Genomic DNA, 20195 nt, shown 5'->3' on the forward strand with positions numbered 1-20195 from the left:
TAGGTCTCGGCTCTAGACGGCGTGCATGCGCTGTCTCAAACCGAGACATGCTGTAGCTACATCGTGAGCTTACAAGCCCGCCCATAGGCTTCCCTTTTTCTGGCACCATCACCACTCCATTTTTCGTCCTCCCCATTTGTCAAGGGCAGGCATAGGTCTTGCCTTTTCCGGTGTTTAACTCTCCCTGAGCGCTCCGTCCAACTACATTTAAGCATACCCTGCTGCGTAGTAGTGCATTGTTTCAGGACTACTTTTTTATTTTTCAGGACGGTGTTTTCACTTCCAACCATGCCATATAAGAGGTAAAACGCTGCCCATGTACACAAGTGTTTCAGCATCACACACACAGTTAGTACACGCTGTATGAATGTTGCTATACAATTGACAACACAAACTGCAGGTTGGAGCTCTCTGGATATTTATGATGATGCACAACTACATCTTTGAGCTCCGTTCTGCAGTGTGGTGATGCAAAGAGGCGTTGAAGCAGAATGACACTGCAGCATTATGTTGTCCACTTCTTTTAACTAGCACTTTGGGAACTTCAATGAGGCGTTTCAGTGTTTTTTGGGCATGTTTTTCAGTCTAGGAAAAGAGGAACCCCCCTGCTTATTACCTCAGTATAACAACCCACTTCACCACCTCCACTTTCTAGGAGAGGCAGACCCCCCTCACCTGGAGATGACAAATGACAACCTCTACCTCTCCAAAAAATTGTGCAAGCATCCCTTCCACGAAAGTTCCAAACTGGGCACCCTCAACCAGATAGACTCCACTAGCCACTCTTCATACTCGTCCTCCTCCGAGTCAGCGGCAGCCATCCCTCCTGCAGAACACCTGTGCATCGACAGAGAAGTAAGACTAAAGGGCTGAACAGCTCAAAGACCCTCCTGCATGCACTACTCAAGCTGCTCCAGCTTTGACAGCTGAAACGTGTTCTAATACAACACCCATTGTTTCAGCGGAAGCGGGGTGGGCGATCGGCCTGTCTGGGCAACAACACCTTTACTTACTACTTATCTTTTCTGGTATAGTTTCAACTCAAATCATTAGGCCTATTTCTCAAAATCTATCCCTCTTGTCAGTTAGAATACGACTTCTAACTACAACATCACTTAGGTCCTGCGATGGATCTTGTGTTGAGCTAAAAGGGAATATGATATTCGGGGGATGAACAATTATCCTATGAGGACTTGGAATAGATAACTGTTATCTTAAAATAATGTTTCAAACCAACTTTGAACCTTTATCAGCCATGAGTATAGATTCTTAGAGACAATGAATATCGCCAAAAGAAAAAGACCGAATCGATAAAGGTAATTTAGTAAAAATATTTATCTAATGCCTCAAAAATGCGCATGAACAGAAACATTGAAGATCAGATTTTTTATAATACGCTGAAATTGCACAGTAAAACCACATAGCACATGAGAAATTACAGGTTCAATGATGCTCCTACAAACCACTCAATGTTGCCTCTGGTTCTGTCCTCAAGATATCAGTTTGTGTCTGTTATGCAGCTCCGATTGCTACATAAGGAGTCGGAATAACCCCTCAGCCGAGAAAGGTTATCTCCCTGCGCCCGATTACCAGCCGGCAGTAGACCAGGATAAGGTCTCAGTTTGCTTAAGGTTCAGTTTGTTAATGTCTCTGTCACTCGGAATGACTGATTTGGGGCAAAGAAAAGAATAACATTCAGGATATGTAACATGCAGGGGTCAGAGAAAACCCAACAGTATGATGAGCAGGGAATAGTCAGCCAGCCAGCCTTAACTCCTTCTTCATTTGGCAATTATGCTCCATTACAACCAGGTTTACACCCCTTAAAGTATCAATTCCAGCAGTCCATGGGGGTTTTCATTGGTTACACACGATGGGCGGTTATGTGTGATCAGTAAAATATACAAATCTGAAAGAAGTAATACTTTTCTCACGTTTTTCTCTAGGATTGTTATATTTCATTTAGTTAGTATCTAGTAACATCCTCGGAATAAGCAGTACATTTTGCCATCTGTCCGTTCCCAGACGCTTTTCGGCTGCGATGCAACAAAATTGTTACAACTTTCTACCTGTGAGAAGTGAGTCCATTGTAAACGAGAATACAAATGGAAACTTCACAGAAATTTCTCATAGAGCTGGGTGACAGTTTTTACATGACTCCACGTTAGCTAAGGAAAGAAAAACCTTTTGAGGCCTAAGCAGAATTCTGCTAAATCACGAAATATTCATATTGTTAATAGGCACACATTTCTAAATGCATTTAATCTTTTCTTATGAATTAAAATGGGATTCTTTAATGAAATGCACGTCAATATAAAACACTGCTAAAACTTTTCTGTCTCGCAGGTTAATTATTTGTACGTTACTAGGCAAGTTTAAATTTCAACATTAAACTTTTAAAAGCGTGTAATTATATGCGTTACCTTACAGATATCTTATAACATTCTATGTCAGTTTTCTCTTTGTTAAATGCATTCTTTACCTTCAATTAATGCAAATCAAAAGTTTTCTATTGCAGTTAAATGAAACCCATTATTTAATGCACATTTTTAATTCTCTATGGAAGTTTTGCAGAGGCTCAGTAGGCCTTCATTTTCTCTTCCAAAACACGTAAATGCTTCAGCATAACTTTATCCTTCTCCCAGCATAGCCTCTCATTGCTACATACATCATGCATTCTAATATTCTGCCTGCTTCTACGATGCAGTCTCTAAACATAAAAATAAAATTTATTTTCGGTAAGCCAGCATAAATCGATTCTATAGATAGGAATTTGTGAAGATGGATGCATAATAACCTCTATGCACCATCACCATCTTGGAAATCACATTAAAGAATGCTGCAGATAATGATATACTATTGTTGTCATACAATGCCTAATGCTGGCGAAAATCTTCAACCATTAGTATATTATTTTCTATGACTACGTATTTAACCCCTTAAGTGCGGGGAACGTTCATCAGTCGTCGCGTGCACTACCTCGCTAGTGCTGCGCACGTCCGCTGAACGTTCCAATCTCATTCGCACAATGGAACGTTCCGCACTAGCGCGGAATATTTTCAGCGCTGGCAACGGGTTAATTGATAATGGTAACCCTTATGAGGAAATACAGTATGAGAGAAGACTGAAACTGCGCAATGCTCGCAAAAGTACATATTCAATAGACTGGATTTTGATGTCAACTTCCATAGAAATTGTGTTGGTATTTAACCCAATGCGACCTATACCATTGACGGCGCCAATAGTTCGGAGCTCTGCCATTGCCTAGACCTATTGGCTTTGCCAATGCTTGTTTTTATTCAAATTCCTCCTCAGGCTGTTCTGCAGACTTGACCTTTGTGCAGTGATGCCCAACAGTGACAAATGATAAATAGATCAATAAAAAGCTGCCCTACTTAAAAGACCCTTCTCACTCTTGTGAATAGAGACTGCAGTCCCACCCTTCACTCCCACCATCTACCAAAGCTGACTTCTTAGCAGACCTTCTCAGTAAAAAGACCAAATAGAATTTTATAGGGCCCCTGTCTCCTGTGTCCCCATTTCCATGTCTGGGCCTCTACCTCCTACATCAGGAATGTCAGCAATACAGTTGCACTGTCTGGGTAAAGAACTTCACCAGAATCTGGTGCTCATGGACAGGCCAGGGGCTTTGAAAATGGGACTCACAGGCCTCCTTGACTAACGCATACAATGCATGTAGAACACTGGCAACATACACAAGCAGACAGAACATACACTTGGAATGTTAATGTTAGCTACCTTTTGTAGCTACGGTTGCTCTGCTGTGCTATAGAAAGAACCTGGAGTTGGATTAGATTAAATAGTATAAATTTGTGCAAGATACTCATAGCCTGGGCCAAATAACTTATTTTTATTGAGTGAAATAACCTTTAATAGTGAATCGTGAGGGAAGATCAGTAAATGAGACTTGCTTTTTTTTACACCAAATCCGCTTGGGCTGCTTACATACCCTATGTTCCCCGAACAAGAACGGCCACATGGGGAGATAGACGCTTCCTGGTAGCGACCCCCATACTGTGGAACACACTCCCCTTGTATATTAAAACAGCACCAACACTCATTGCCTTCCGTAGGGCTCTGAAAACTTGGCTATTTAATCAATAAGTTCCTGTCCTGAATTTTGTGTATCCTAGAGCATCTCATTGCGCCTAGACACCCTAGGGTATTAGTTGCGCATTAAAAATCCCATAAATAAATAAATAAATAAATATGCCTAGGTTTTGATACTCCAGAAAAAGGGCTGTCCTAGGCTTGGCAAACCGCAACTTAGAGCTCTTAGTGTGCACATATGGATCCACATATATAAGCTGTCTATTCCAAACATTGAGCTTATTCTATTATGTTGTTTCTTTCTATAGCTTGCTTTCTCGGATTGCTTGTGATGACATGAAGCCTTATCCTACTATAGCTTAAAAAATATAATTCTAAAGCCATGCAGGAAAAATTGAACTTGCTTTCCTCCATATAATTCCTCTGCTTTCTTTGTTCAGTTACCCTCTCCTTACCTTCCATCCTCTGCATGCCTTATAATTCCGAATATAGACTCCTCTCATTCTCATGGCTGTCTGCCTTAATCACTCTTATTGTAATTCTGCAAACGGCTCGTACCTTATTTCACAGACCACAACTGTTCCCTCTTTAAAACCCTGTCTCAGCCACCTAACAAAAACTAACTTCAATTTGTCTATCTATTTATATCACCAACCATTTGCCTGGAACCACATAGTCCCCATTAATAACCAGACTGGTATTAATTTTAATCTACCACAATGAAACTGCAGTAAATGCTTGAAATGTTGTTGTTTTCTTTCTTAAGTAACACATTACTAATCCCAATAACCAACAACATCACTGTTTTAACCACTAACCTTGGGTTCCGGAGTTGCGTGCTACTCACTATAGGGCACTTAACGCTTTGTCAGGGGTAGTAAGCGCCAGGCCTGTCACTCGCCACTGCAACACCACCGTAGTTCAGTGGCCACTGGACATGCATACCTCTTTAAACCTCGCACTTCCATTTCCCGTCACACTTGCCCATATAAGGCTAGAGAGCAAAAGCAGACTGGCCCAGGCAAGCAGCCAGCTCACTTATGTGTCACTTCCTCCTCTGAGGCTTTCCCTACGCCAGGGCCTGCCAGCCAATGACCTTGCCACTCACTTTGCACCTGGACTGACTATTACCATTTTGCAGGGCAGCCCTCAGCACACCCTAACAAACGATTGTACTTTACGAAATAATGAGGGAAACCTTGCTCTAAAGGTATACTATGTAGTCAAATTATGTCCTACATTGGTTCAAATATTTTAACCACATTAAATAAAATGTGTGTTCTGTAACATAAATGTGTGTTCCATGCCATACACAGACTTTTAACAATTGTCCTAAAGCTCCTTAACCTGTTTTTCTGCTGCTTATCTTACAGAGCAAGTGGAAGCCTTGGCGGGAGAAGACATTGTCCATGTTGCATGCGGAGAGTTGCATAGCTTAGCAGTCAGCAGCAACGGTCAGATCTTCTCTTGGGGTGCAAGTAGTGAAGGGCAGCTTGGACAGGCAACCATGGAAGTATCGGTCTCTTTACCAAGGTAAAGCAATATATTCAACCTTTGGGTTTCAGAAGTGATTATCCCAATGTCTCTGTGATAGTAAATTGCTTCAGCGTCTTTGTGCAGCCTGTAAAACTCAAATTTGGACAGTGGCGTGCTTGCGTGACTGAATACACTTTCCGGTGCAGTTTTTGCAACAGAATTGCCACATGATGCACCCTGGTAGAAGTGAGTTGGCAAGATGGACAGACTGAAAAAGTATCAGTTTTCAGATTTTTTCTCAACAGTAGGTGGTTGGTTTTGTTCCAGATATTTACTGAGAAGTGTGTTCCATATCTGCACTTATTGGTGTAAAAACACAAGTGTTGTTCATTCTTTAGTTATTTAGGGGACCTTCAGTGGGTGCGTTTGTGCGTGAGGCAAGGGGTCCTAATAGTGACTCTGGCCCTGATGGCAATCCATTGTAATAATTTCATGTTCAAAATGGATCCCAAGGTAATATTTCCACAGCTCCCACGTACTGTATCTCTGGAGATTTGCTGTTTTTAAAAGCTTCTGGTAGAGTGAGTTACCATAGTAAAAATGACGGTATATGGTTGCAGATACTGACCACACCACCCAGAGATTTGTGGGGGGGAAAGAAATGATCCTACTGAATAGGCACATGTAGCGGTGAAATGTATTACCATTACATAGATCAGATAATCGAGGGTCATTTTCGTTTAGAGAATAACTTCTAGACTTTCTACTTTAATGCTAATGCTAATTGGCTGACCTAAGGTGAGTGGCTGGGTTGAGAAATGATTGGTAGGGACTTTGGAGTTAAGAAACAGAAATCCCATTTTTTATTCCCTCTGTGTTTCAGGACTCACTTTGCCACCCAGTATTTAGTGGTGTTCAAATTGATTTTCAGGTCCAATTGATTTTGTTGTTTCGCAGTATGTAGGTAGATTTGTTTTCATCGGCGCAACAAAGAGGGCCTTAGTAGCCTATGGTCTTGGCAGTGGGAGGGGTTGGATATTGAAACTCTGTGACAGGAGTTTGTTGTGGTACTTCACGTTACTTACTGGGAGTTTAAATGAATGGACCGAGTCTGAGTTGAGGTTAGGGAGGAAGGACATGAATAAAGGGAGGGAAGAGACACATTATGATTGGTGAAGAAGCAGATCGGGTCAAATAAGCCACTGGAAATAATTTCAGAATAACCTTGATTTAGTGGGTTCTCTTATCAATACTACTATTGTATCTGAAGGTTTAGATATGCTATTTTTGTCATGCTTCGGGAAGAAGACCTCTTTCTAGAAGATCTGCATGTGTGTGATGGACCATTGTACTTGGAACCCAGCTCCATATCCATTTCTGTTCCAGCAACAGGTTGATGAGGCACTAGGGAATGTGTTGGCATGCCTCTCCCGGTTCAGGGATTACTAATGTTGCACTCTCTTGGGGTTGCATGCATACTGAGGGGAATGCCACCCATTTCCATAATTTCCACCATATATTGGCACGGATTTTCTATTAGCACATCAACTGTTGGCGTTTCCGAGAAAGTGGTAGCTAATATGTTATAGTCTCAATTCTGGATATTTATGCACATACTCTGAGTGTTAACAGTTTGGCCCCTGGCTGCCTGTTTGTCCTTGTTTGAGAGCTAGCGACTAATACGAAACATTCTTTTTCTGCGAGATCCCTTACTTTCCGGTTACAAACGAAACCGGGATAAATCTGAGGTTAAAGTGCTAAACATTCTCAGTACAAAGGACATGTTGGGTAATTCGGGCCTATACTGGCAACCAGGCTTCATTAAATACCTTGGGGTTGAGTTTGGGAGCTCTCTTGCTGAAACCCTTCAACGTAACGACAAAATAACCTTGGATAAAATTAAAACGCAATTAGACGGGTGGTCCCCCCGCTTCATTACCTGGTGGGGAAGGATCAAAATGATGATTTCACCTTTAGTCAATTATTTGATCACAATGCTGCCTCTTAGGTTATCCCCGGAATTTCATCACAAATTAGATGTCACAATCACAAATTTTATATGGAGAGGAAAAAAATCAAGAATTAGCTTGAAGAAACTTCGCCTAGACAAATCGGCAGGTGGAGTCAACCTAGCGGACTTCAAAAGATACCAAACTGCATTTCTTGCCAAACAGGGCTTTTACTGGCTATCTCCACCAGAGGGCTATTCCCCTGTGTGGCTTGAGATGGAGAAGGCCCTCCTTGGGAATGTAACACCAACGTCTGCCCTGTTCACTAGACTGATCTCAATCATCTGCTCAAGACCTATTTTTAGAAATAAAAGAATAGCCTTTTTCAAAGTGGATAAAATGCTTGAGGCCTCCATCAGGCGCTCAAGATGGGAATTAATATGGAATAACCCCACAATGCTCTATAAAGGCAAGCCACTGTACAATTGCCCCTGGGTGGAAAAAGGCATTTATTTTCCTCACCAAATCTTTGATTTTACAGATAGTCTTTGCTTCCTCCCCACCTAGGGAATTACCTTACCTAGTCTTTGGGTTTCTCAAGAGCGAGTCCCTCAATGACAATGATAGGGCCCTGCTTGATCTCCTACTCACTGCTGCTATAAAAGTGATACTTAATAATTGGAAAGACACACGGAAAGCAAACTATGCTGGCTGGTTAAATTGGGTACTTAGTCTCCGCGGTGCGGATAATACAGCCCTTTTGCAATCTCCTTGGCGCCCCCGCGCAGACGTTTATGGACCACCCTTGACAATTACTTTAGTGCACACAAGCCGCCCTGAACCAATCCCTCGTTATCTCGTACAACTAGCTGTCGTCTTGACCTCACATGCCTCATTACCCCCGTGACGGGCTCACTGTCCTGCAGTAATGTATATATTGCTGTTCACGTCATTTCGTGACGACAAATTGTGGACAAATCATGGGTGACTCTGCTAATCTATGTGCTGTACCATGTAAGTTTTGCTTCATTCATTTTATTGTTTTGGCTGTAGTATTTATTGTTATGTTTGCTTATGGGTACCTATTATCGTTCATTTTGGCTCTTCTTCAATTTTACATCTCAATTGTATGCCTTGGAACCTTTTGCTCACCACTGTATGTACCGCACTTCTCTGTTTGCCATCTGTCATTTTATTATGTTTCCCTTTTTATGTCTTAAACTACCAATAAAAATCTTTTGAACAAAAATAAATAAATCTATAACTCTGGTTATATGTATGGTATTCCGTTCCATTTGGTGCCTAAATTAAGATAAAAATAAACTCCTTTTTTATGAATTGGTGTCTGTTTTCTCTCAAGTTGTGTCAAATACAACCACAGCACTAAGTCAGCACTGACTGCAGCAACAAATGACATCCGAGCCCTACTTGACAGAGGATAATCAGCCTCCCTCTTCTTCCTTGATCTGTCAACAGCTTTTGACCCCATCTCCCATCACACACTCTTCGATCGATTATGCCAGATTGGAATCACAGACAATGCGCTCAGATGGATGGCATCTTTCCTAATGGTGATGGATAAGAGGTCCGCTGCACTCCAAAGAGGTAGTGTCAAGTAATCAGGAATAAATAAAATGTTCATCAAAGGGTGAGGGTGCTCAAGGCGATCGCCTCCTGTCCAGGTGGCGCTGTTGAAATTAAACTGGAAAAACCTTACAAGTGTAAGGTGGGGCTCTTGAGCACTCCTGTCGACAAAGAGCTTTTGCGCTATTTAAACAAAGTAATTCATGAAACAGGAAGACAAAGTTTTATTCACTTTGTAATACGTCCAGAGAAACGTGGGTACAGTCTCTTTTACATAATCATGGTGTAATCCCAAGGGTTTCTGAATAATCCAAAATATAGGTTTCACATAACGTGTATCAATCTTCACAACATAGTATTTTTAGCCCCGATGCATTTCGAGCCCTAGGCTCTTCTTCAGGGGGTCCATTAATCTACTGGAGAATTAGAACGAAAAAACGTTGGTATGAAACGCGGTACAGGGCCCGAAGTAAAACTAACATGCAAGTGAGGTTAGAGGTGGGTGAATATTTTGGAGATAACCGTAATGGGTGATAGATAAATAAGTGACCATAGGTTAGAGCGATTCTAGTGGAGTATAAACGGAACGAGAGAGGAGTGAGGAAAATGAAAAAAAGAGACCTGTGCACAAGGAATCTGGAGACCGTGCTAAATTAGAAACGTCGTGGTTAAAAACTAGTGAACTTCCGAATGTGCATTAGTTCAAACGTGCGGTGCTCTGATGGTTTGAGCCGTAAATCCCGAAGTGGATTAGTGGTATACCATAGATAGAAAATGAATAGTAGAACTGCTTACCGTTGTGAATTAGGAAACAAAACCCGATGTTCTTCAATCGCGGGTGTAAACGCAGGAACACAGATCTGCATGCAACTACGCGGAAGAAAGCGGAATGTGCTTTCGCGCATGCGTGTTAGAAGTGAGCTTAGTGAAATAGAAACAGGACATGTTCTGAATGCCGGGCGTAGAAAACGTATAGGTGAAGTAGGTGTGAAGAAAAACGGGGAAGCAATGACAATATTGTGAGTAAAGAGAACTAAAGGGAATTGAATAAAAACATAAAACTTAACTTAAATAACTTAAATAACTTAACTTAAATAACTTGAACAGAGGGAGTATGGGATCATGGCTTAGAGAGTGAGTAATTGTACCGATGAAATAGAAGAAATATGAGAGTAAAGTGAGATTAAAATGAGACCAATAAAGTTGTGAAGGGTGTGAGTGTGTAAAAACGGAACGAAGGTGAAGGTCTATAAGTGTACAGATGTATGTACAAGGTGTGTATTGTGTGTAGTTCGGTAAATGTAGAGCTGAGAATATAGTACTTCAAGCGATTGAAGCTGCTTTACTGAACACTGAAAAACCTCCTGACTTAGTTATTTCTCATGGAACTGACTCAGTTCACGCTCTTACACAGTTACTTCAAACATCAGGACAAATTTTACATCCAAATGTCAGGCGTAGCCATGGGCAATTGTGCGGCTCCATCATACGCTAATTTGTTTATGCACGAATACGAAACTGAACATATACTTAATGTTTCACACTGGAAAGATCACTCAAAACATACTATCGTTACATTGATGATATTTTTTTAATATGGACCGGCACCGAAGAACAACTTGTTTTTGCCATCAGACAACTGAATTCCATCAATGACAGAATACAATTCACCCACAACATTAGTGCTTCCAGGATATCTTTTTTAGATGTGGATATAAACAGTCAACACCAATCTAAATACGTCAATACACATCAAACAAACCGATCGCAACAATTTCTTGAACTATTCGAGTTTTCATCAGCCCAGCCTCAAAAAACATCTACCCTACTCACAACTGCTTCGGGCTAAAAGAATAGCCTCTACTGAACACACCTATAAACACAACAGTACCATCATTATGAATACATTTCTGAACAAAGGCTTCCTCACAAAATTATAGAAGCAGCTTGCGACAGAGTCACTAAAATGGAACGAAACACCTTACTTATACCTAAGGTGACCCCAAAGTCAACAGAAACACGCACAGTATTTGGTTCCAAATTTTCTACCAAGAGTCAACTGATAAAACAATACATCATCAAGCATTGGCAAGTTCTCCAGTTAGAACCGGACTTCAACCAAATTTTTGAACATTTTTCCATCTTCGCCTATCGGCGTTCAAGAAACCTACAATCCATGTTGAAACCGCGTTCCATCGAATCTACCATATATAAGGGCACAATCCCGTGCCACAACTGCACCAATTGCCACAATATTATCCCAGGAACTAATGTGATGCATCCAACCCAAGGTACCCCCATTCGCCTGCAGGTGAACACCACTTGTGACACCACCAATGTGGTATACCTTCTCAAGTGCCCCTGTAGATTACCATATGTGGGGAAAACTGAACGCAAAATAAAGATCAACTCACAGAACACCGTAGCAACATAAGAAACAAAAATCTCATATCCTGCGTGGCCGCCCATTTTTCTCAAATGAACCACCAAGCAAGCCAAATGCGCTTCCACATTCTGGAGGTGGTACGAAAACCTCCAGGCATTGATCCCAAGAAAATTCTTACTACAACGAGAACTATATTGGATTCACAAACTGTTCTACCCACCCAAAAGGACTCAATGAGAGATTGGAATATAGTAGTTTTCTATAGAGCTTTATATATACAGCTGTTCTCTCTTGGCACCATTCTTTTTCAACATTCTTTTCCTTCCTTCTTTCTTCTCCTTCTTTCCTTTTTTCTTTTTTTCTTCTTTTTTTCTGACTCTCTGGTCTTTCAATTTGCATCTTCAATCTTATTTCCTTATATCGCGCTTTTTTTCATTTCTACTTGATCTTCCACATTGTTTTTTCACTATATCCACAATTTTCCTCATTGTTCTCCCATCCTCCCATACCATCTCTAACTTAGGGCACCAGATGCCCTAATACACACACCCTATTACACTTTTTTCTTGGTATATTCTCAGCTCTACATTTACCGAACTACACACAATACACGCCTTGTACATACATCTGTCACTTATACACCTTCACCTTTGTTCCGTTTTTACACACTCACACCCTTCACAACATTATTGGTCTCATTTTACTCTCACTTTACTCTCATATTTCTTCTATTTCATCGGTACTATTACTCACTCTCTAAGCCAGGATCCCATACTCCCTCTGTTAAAGTTATTGCATTTATGCGTTTTTATGTTTTTATTCAATTCCCTTTAGTTCTCTTTACTCACAGTATTTTCATTGCTTCCCTGTTTTCCCTCACACCTACTTCACCTATACGTTTTCTACCCCCGGCATTCATGAACATGTCCTGTTTCTATTTCACTATGCTCACCTCTAACACGCATGCGCGAAAGCACATTCCGCTTTCTTCCGCGTAGTTGCACAGAGTTCTGTGTTCCTGCGTTCACCCCCGCGATTGAAGAACATCGGTTTTTGTTTCCTAATTCACAACGGTTAGCGGTTCTACTATTCGTTTTCTATCTATGGTATACCACTAATCCACTTTGGGATTTACGGCTCAAACCATCAGAGCACCGCACGTTTGAACTAATGCACATTCGGAAGTTTACTAGTTTTTAACCACGACGTTTCTAATTTAGCACGCTCTCCAGTTTCCTTTTGCACAGGTCTCTTTTTTTCATTTTTTCATTTTCCTCACTCCTCTCTCGTTCCGTTTATACTCCACTAGCATTGCTCTAACCTATGGTAACTTATTTGTCTATCACCCATTACGGTTATCTCCAAAATATTCACCCACCTCTAACCTCACTTGCATGTTAGTTTTACTTCGGGCCCTGTACCGTGTTTCATACCAACGTTTTTTCGTTCTAATTCTCCTGTAGATTAATGGACCCCCTGAAGAAGAGCCTAAGGCTCGAAATGCATCAGGTCTAAAAACCCTATGTTGTGAAGATTGATACAAGTTATGTGAAACCTATATTTTGGATTATTCAGAAACGCTTGGGATTTCACCATGATTATGTAAAAGAGACTGTACCCACCTTTCTCTAGACGTATTACAAAGTGAATAAAACTTTGTCTTCTTGTTTCATGGATTACTTTATTTAAATAGCGCAAAAGCTCTTTGCGGACAGGAGTGCTCAAGAGCCCCACCTTACACTTGTAAGGTTTTTCCAGTTTAATCTTTCCTAACGGGACACACACAGAGAGTCCACTTCCCGCCCTTCACCTCGCACCCCAAGCACACAATCTGCCAAGTACCCTAAGGCTCATCCCTGAGCCCTACCCTTTTCAACATCTACATGACACCACTTGCAGATATCGCCAGATCTTAGAACATCAACATCTTCTCCTACGGAGATGATACTCCGAGAACCCCACCTAGACAAAGACCAGCTTCCACAACTGCATTAAGAACGTCACAACATGGAGGAAAGATAACTGCCTTAAACTCGACACAGAAAAAACGGAAGTTCTGTTTTTTGACAGACACAACTCACTTTGGCCAGTGTAGCTCGGATCTACCTCCCCATACTGAAAGACCACGCTCACAATCCATGCATCCTACTGGAAAGCGAACTCTTCATGAAATGTCAGGTGAGCACTGTTGCCTCAGCCTGCTTCCACATGATCTGCATGCTCCACAAAATCTTCAGATGGCTCCCCATCAGCAAAAGGAAAACTGTGACACAGACCCTCATCACCAGCCGGCTCGACTACTGCAAGGCACTCTATGCCGGCATGACCACCAAACTCATGCAAAGACTCAGACAATCCAGAACGCAGCAGCCAGACTGATTCTCAACCTCTCAAGAGGACACACATCAGCCAGCATATGTAAGACCTCCACTGGCTCCCCATCCAGAAGAGATGCCAGTTCAAGCTCCTCCCCACGCATACAAAGTCCTCCACAACCAAGGACCAGACTACATAAACCACTGCCTGACCAGAAACCTCTGTTCTGCATACCTCGCTCAGACACCACGTATCCGCCGCAGCCGCTTCGCTGGTTGCTCCTTCTCCCACCTCACCGCAAAAGCCTGGAACACCCTCCCCATCCACCTTTCCACTTCACCATCACTGAACCACTTCAGGAAGGGACTCTAGACCATACTTGGACGATTGTTTCATTCATGCAGCATCAAGGGATGAAGCGGAGGTCAGCTTAACTCTGATTCGTAGGACCCTGGACAGTTTAGGGTTCAAGTTAACTACCTTAACTTTTCCTTGTATCATTAGAATTCGTTCATTGGGACAATTTTTGATTTCAGCCTGAAGAAAGTATTTCCTCCTCCAGAGATGGCGATGCCCATTAGTCAGACAGCATATCACATTTTTATTATCCTATTGTTTAAAAAAAATGATTATGGATTGTATTTAATCAAATGCCATTAAGGGCCGCTTCTCACCGGAGAACCAATTGAATAAGGGTATCGGTGTGATTGAAGTCTGCTGTTTTCTGCTCTGTTCAGCAAGTCTTGCTGCTTTTGTACAGTTTCAACGACTATCCTTGTATTAAAGGTTAGTTTTTCATGCAGTTGCTCCACTACCTTGTAGGTGTAGAGTCCGCATCAGCAGCTAAGATTACCCCAATTTTCAAAAATAATGTTGGTTGACTAGAAGCCGATCACCTAGTTATTACACATGTCCAGCTTCAGCGTGTTCAGTACATTTGTTCGATAAAATGACACCAGAGATTGAGTGATGTATTTTTTTTTCATTTCTGCTGTAGGTTTGTAAGGAAGCTGAACCAACAGAAGATCCTCCAGGTGTCCTGTGGCAGCTGGCATTGCTTGGCGCTTGCAGATGGTATGACAGTTTTATCTATATTTAACTCATACATATTATGCCAGCCTCCTTGTACGCTCTCGTTTCAGGATTGCTTGTGACAGTGACAGGTGGAATTACGAAGGTGTTGACCTGCAGTCTGCTATACACACTGCTAGTTTTCAATACTTTGCTCATCAGCATCATGTGATTGCCACCTTGGGCTTGACTTACATTGACCTCTTTTCTGCAGCTGTTGATGGCAAACACCTTCAGTAATGTGGCAAGTAATAAGTATGACAATGCCGTATACTGTAATGTGTACTAATAACATGCAAGAGTCTCTGGTGGCAGTCATCACAATACACATCCCTTTGTCATGGGGGTGGGAGGGTTTAAAGTGCAAAGCATGGCTCTGAGATTTTGAGGTAATACTAGTCCTCAAAATGCCATTATGCTTAAGGCTTGTTCTATAGCATAACACTGATTGTCTATGATTGTTGGACATCTTAATGAGTGATTTGCACCTTACGTCTCTGGTTGTTCATACTTGCATCTATGCAAGGCCAACTCAAACTTCCATCCTTCCGAGAACAGTGTTAAACTGGATATTGATAATGCCAGCTGTTCACAGTGCTTAGAAATGGCTCAAGTGTTGTGTGAAACACTGCAAACAAACATTGGCAAAGCTGTGTGAACTGTTGCCTTTGTCAATGTTTTTAGGCATGTGGCATAGCAGTGCGGCGGCTCCGAGAGGCCTCCCGCGCCGCCCTCACATCATCACTAAACAAGCATTGGCATAGCCAATAGGTCTCTCTTTTGGGACCTTATAAGTGTTTAGTTATCCAGCACAATATCCTTAGTGCAACAACATCAACTGTTAAAGGTCTAAACACTTATAAGGTCCCAAAGGCGAGACCTATTGGCTCTGCCAGTTCTTGTTACTAAAAGCTCTGATCGCAGGAAAAACCCACAGACACACTACATGATCAGTGGTAAATTAAAACAGGGGGACAGCCAGATCCTTGCATGTAGCATCCCAACGTGAACAAGATTTTGTGTGTAAGAGAATATTGGAAAAATCATGTTTATGTTACGCAGAGCAAGTTTGTGTCATCCCCAAGTAAATAACTCCTTGGTTTTTGCAGATTATGTTAATCGGAAAGCATCACAAACTATTATGGGGCAACCCTGGGAACCTGCGCTAGTGAATGCAAAAGCAGAACAATGGTTCCCTGCGTGAGAGGTTTCAGGCCTAAAGCTCCTAGGCAAAGAATTCAATTCAGAATCAATCAGTTGAAATTAAACAAACAATTATCATTCAGTATGTCACGCACAGTAAGAGGCGGAGGGAGATAAGACAAACACACAAAGTATATGTACAGGGAGACAAGACACATAGAAGGGGCAGGACAAAACAAGATTCATAGAAGAGGCGAAAGGAAAGACTGGAGACAAAGTGAGCAAACAAGCCCACACAGTGACCGGCATGGGGAGACAAGGCACAGATAGAGGGGGCAGTCAAACCAAGAACAACAGAAGAGAAGAGGCAGGAAAAAGGAAAGTTGGCGGACAGAGAGAGCAAGACAAAGTCACACAGTAACCGGCACAGGGAGAAAGACAAACAGTAACAGACACAGAAATCAAGAAAAACACACAGAAGGTGACACAGAGAGCAAGACAGCAAACATTAACAGACACAGGGAGACAAGACACACAGTGGGAGTTACGAAGAGCAAGGCAAACAAACAGTAACAGGCACAGGGAGACAAGACAAACACACAGTAACAGACACAGGGAGACAAGACACGTATAGAGAAGGCGGACGCAACAAGACAGACCGAAGAGGAAAGGAAAGACGCGACAGACAACACATAGAACAAGATTTAATAGGAAGTCGGCGAATGAGCAAACAAATAAGACGAAGGTAGAAGAACGTTACAGCGGGCGCGTAGAAAGAAGCTGCGCGAAAAACACACAGCCAAAAGACAAATAAACGGAGTAAAAAATACAGCGAAACAGAGGTGACAAAGACAAATGACCAAAGGGAAAGGGAAAAGCAGAAGAAGAACGTGAAGGAAAAAAACAAAGACGCAGTTTCAGGAGAGACAGCCTGGGGCACGAAGGGACAGACAAAGAGGAAGAGCAGAGAGAAAAGAGGCGCACACAAACAGGAGAGAATAGACACAGTGACAGAACGACTTAAAATACACACACAAACAAAGATTAGCATACATGGTTAGAATACACCCAATAGCAAGTAAACAGAGAGGCGCAGCGAAAAGCAAAAATAGAAAACAAGCATTGGCTGCGCAGCCGTGAAAGTGATCGCGATCGTGGGCTGTAAGGGTGCCCGCGAGCAATGCACTTAATGAGCCATGACGAGACAGGAAAGCCAGATGGCGTCTGTGCTCATAACTGTGCTTGTAACCGCACGCTCTAGGCCACACAAAAAGCTGTAGCCGGCTTTTTGAAGACCACTCACTAAATGTCTTGCCAGAGCTCAGTCGGGACCTAAACAAGCATTTACAATGCAATGGTTTGGGCATTGTTAAAGTTAGAGCTATTGGCATTGCTCATGACATTATTTTTATTTATGTTTTTGTTTTTAAAACATAAATAAATGGCATTGTCATTTACAATGCCAGTAGCTTAATGGCTCGCAAATGCGAGACCTATTGCATTTGCAACCACATAGAGCAACACACACACAAAGCCACCCACACACACATACAGAGCCACCCACACAGAGTAATTCACATAGAGCCACCCCCACACACACAGAGCCACCCCCACACACACAGAGCCACCCACACACACACACACACACACACAGAGCCACCCACACATAGAGCCACCTCCCAAAAAAGCTACACACACACACACACAGACAGAGCCCAACACACACACAGAGCCCAACACACACACAGAGCCCAACACACACACAGAGCCCAACACACACACAGAGCCCAACACAAACACAGAGCCCAACACAAACACAGAGCCCAACACAAACACAGAGCCCAACACAAACACAGAGCCCAACACAAACACAGAGCCCAACACAAACACAGAGCCCAACACACACACCGAGCCCAACACACACACCGAGCCCAACACACACACCGAGCCCAACACACACACCGAGCCCAACACACACACCGAGCCCAACACACACACCGAGCCCAACACACACACCGAGCCCAACACACACACCGAGCCCAACACACACACCGAGCCCAACACACACACCGAGCCCAACACACACACCGAGCCCAACACACACACCGAGCCCAACACACACACCGAGCCCAACACACACACCGAGCCCAACACACACACCGAGCCCAACACACACACCGAGCCCAACACACACACCGAAACCCCACACACACACCGAGCCCAACACACACACCGAGCCCAACACACACACCGAGCCCAACACACACACCGAGCCCAACACACACACCGAGCCCAACACACACACCGAGCCCAACACACACACCGAGCCCAACACACACACCGAGCCCAACACACACACCGAGCCCAACACACACACCGAGCCCAACACACACACCGAGCCCAACACACACACCGAGCCCAACACACACACCGAGCCCAACACACACACCGAGCCCAACACACACACCGAGCCCAACACACACACCGAGCCCAACACACACACCGAGCCCAACACACACACCGAGCCCAACACACACACCGAGCCCAACACACACACACACACCGAGCCCAACACACACACACACCGAGCCCAACACACACACACACCGAGCCCAACACACACACACACCGAGCCCAACACACACACACACCGAGCCCAACACACACACACACCGAGCCCAACACACACACACACCGAGCCCAACACACACACACACCGAGCCCAACACACACACACACCGAGCCCAACACACACACACCGAGCCCAACACACACACACCGAGCCCAACACACACACACCGAGCCCAACACACACACCGAGCCCAACACACACACCGAGCCCAACACACACACCGAGCCCAACACACACACCGAGCCCAACACACACACCGAGCCCAACACACACACCGAGCCCAACACACACACCGAGCCCAACACAAACACCGAGCCCAACACAAACACCGAGCCCAACACAAACACCGAGCCCAACACAAACACCGAGCCCAACACAAACACCGAGCCCAACACAAACACCGAGCCCAACACAAACACCGAGCCCAACACAAACACCGAGCCCAACACAAACACCGAGCCCAACACAAACACCGAGCCCAACACAAACACCGAGCCCAACACAAACACCGAGCCCAACACAAACACCGAGCCCAACACAAACACCGAGCCCAACACAAACACCGAGCCCAACACAAACACCGCGCCCAACACAAACACCGAGCCCAACACAAACACCGAGCCCAACACAAACACCGCGCCCAACACAAACACCGCGCCCAACACAAACACCGCGCCCAACACAAACACCGCGCCCAACACAAACACCGCGCCCAACACAAACACCGCGCCCAACACAAACACCGCGCCCAACACAAACACCGCGCCCAACACAAACACCGCGCCCAACACAAACACCGCGCCCAACACCGCGCCCAACACAAACACCGCGCCCAACACAAACACCGCGCCCAACACAAACACCGCGCCCAACACAAACACCGCGCCCAACACAAACACCGCGCCCAACACAAACACCGCGCCCAACACAAACACCGCGCCCAACACAAACACCGCGCCCAACACAAACACCGCGCCCAACACAAACACCGCGCCCAACACAAACACCGCGCCCAACACAAACACCGCGCCCAACACAAACACCGCGCCCAACACAAACACCGCGCCCAACACAAACACCGCGCCCAACACAAACACCGCGCCCAACACAAACACCGCGCCCAACACAAACACCGAGCCCAACACAAACACCGAGCCCAACACAAACACCGAGCCCAACACAAACACCGAGCCCAACACAAACACCGAGCCCAACACAAACACCGAGCCCAACACAAACACCGAGCCCAACACAAACACCGAGCCCAACACAAACACCGAGCCCAACACAAACACCGCGCCCAACACAAACACCGCGCCCAACACACACACACACCGCGCCCAACACACACACACACCGCGCCCAACACACACACACACCGCGCCCAACACACACACACACCGAGCCCAACACACACACACAGATCCCATCACAAACACACAGAGCCTCACACACAAGGCAAGAAAAACGGCACAATCAGGGGGTCCAAGGCATGGAAAACGGCACAATCAGGGGGGCAGGGGTAAGAAAAACGGCACAATCAGGGGGGCAGAAGGCAAGTAAAGCG

At 44.1% G+C, this 20195-nt stretch overlaps 1 protein-coding gene across 3 annotated transcripts in view; it reads left to right on the forward strand.

The window, feature by feature from the left end:
* HERC3 (HECT and RLD domain containing E3 ubiquitin protein ligase 3) overlaps nucleotides 1-20195 on the forward strand; it is a 667675-nt gene that overhangs the window by 190225 nt on the left and 457255 nt on the right. For all 3 annotated transcript variants that reach the window (XM_086961614.1, XM_086961616.1, XM_086961615.1), the window contains exons 4-5: nucleotides 5445-5604; nucleotides 14780-14856. In XM_086961614.1, coding sequence (XP_086817740.1) covers nucleotides 5445-5604; nucleotides 14780-14856 — 237 coding nt within the window. The remainder of the gene's footprint in view (nucleotides 1-5444; nucleotides 5605-14779; nucleotides 14857-20195) is intronic.

Source organism: Lissotriton vulgaris, chromosome 3_1 (assembly GCF_964263255.1).
Source record: "Lissotriton vulgaris chromosome 3_1, aLisVul1.2, whole genome shotgun sequence".
NCBI lineage: Eukaryota > Metazoa > Chordata > Amphibia > Caudata > Salamandridae > Lissotriton > Lissotriton vulgaris.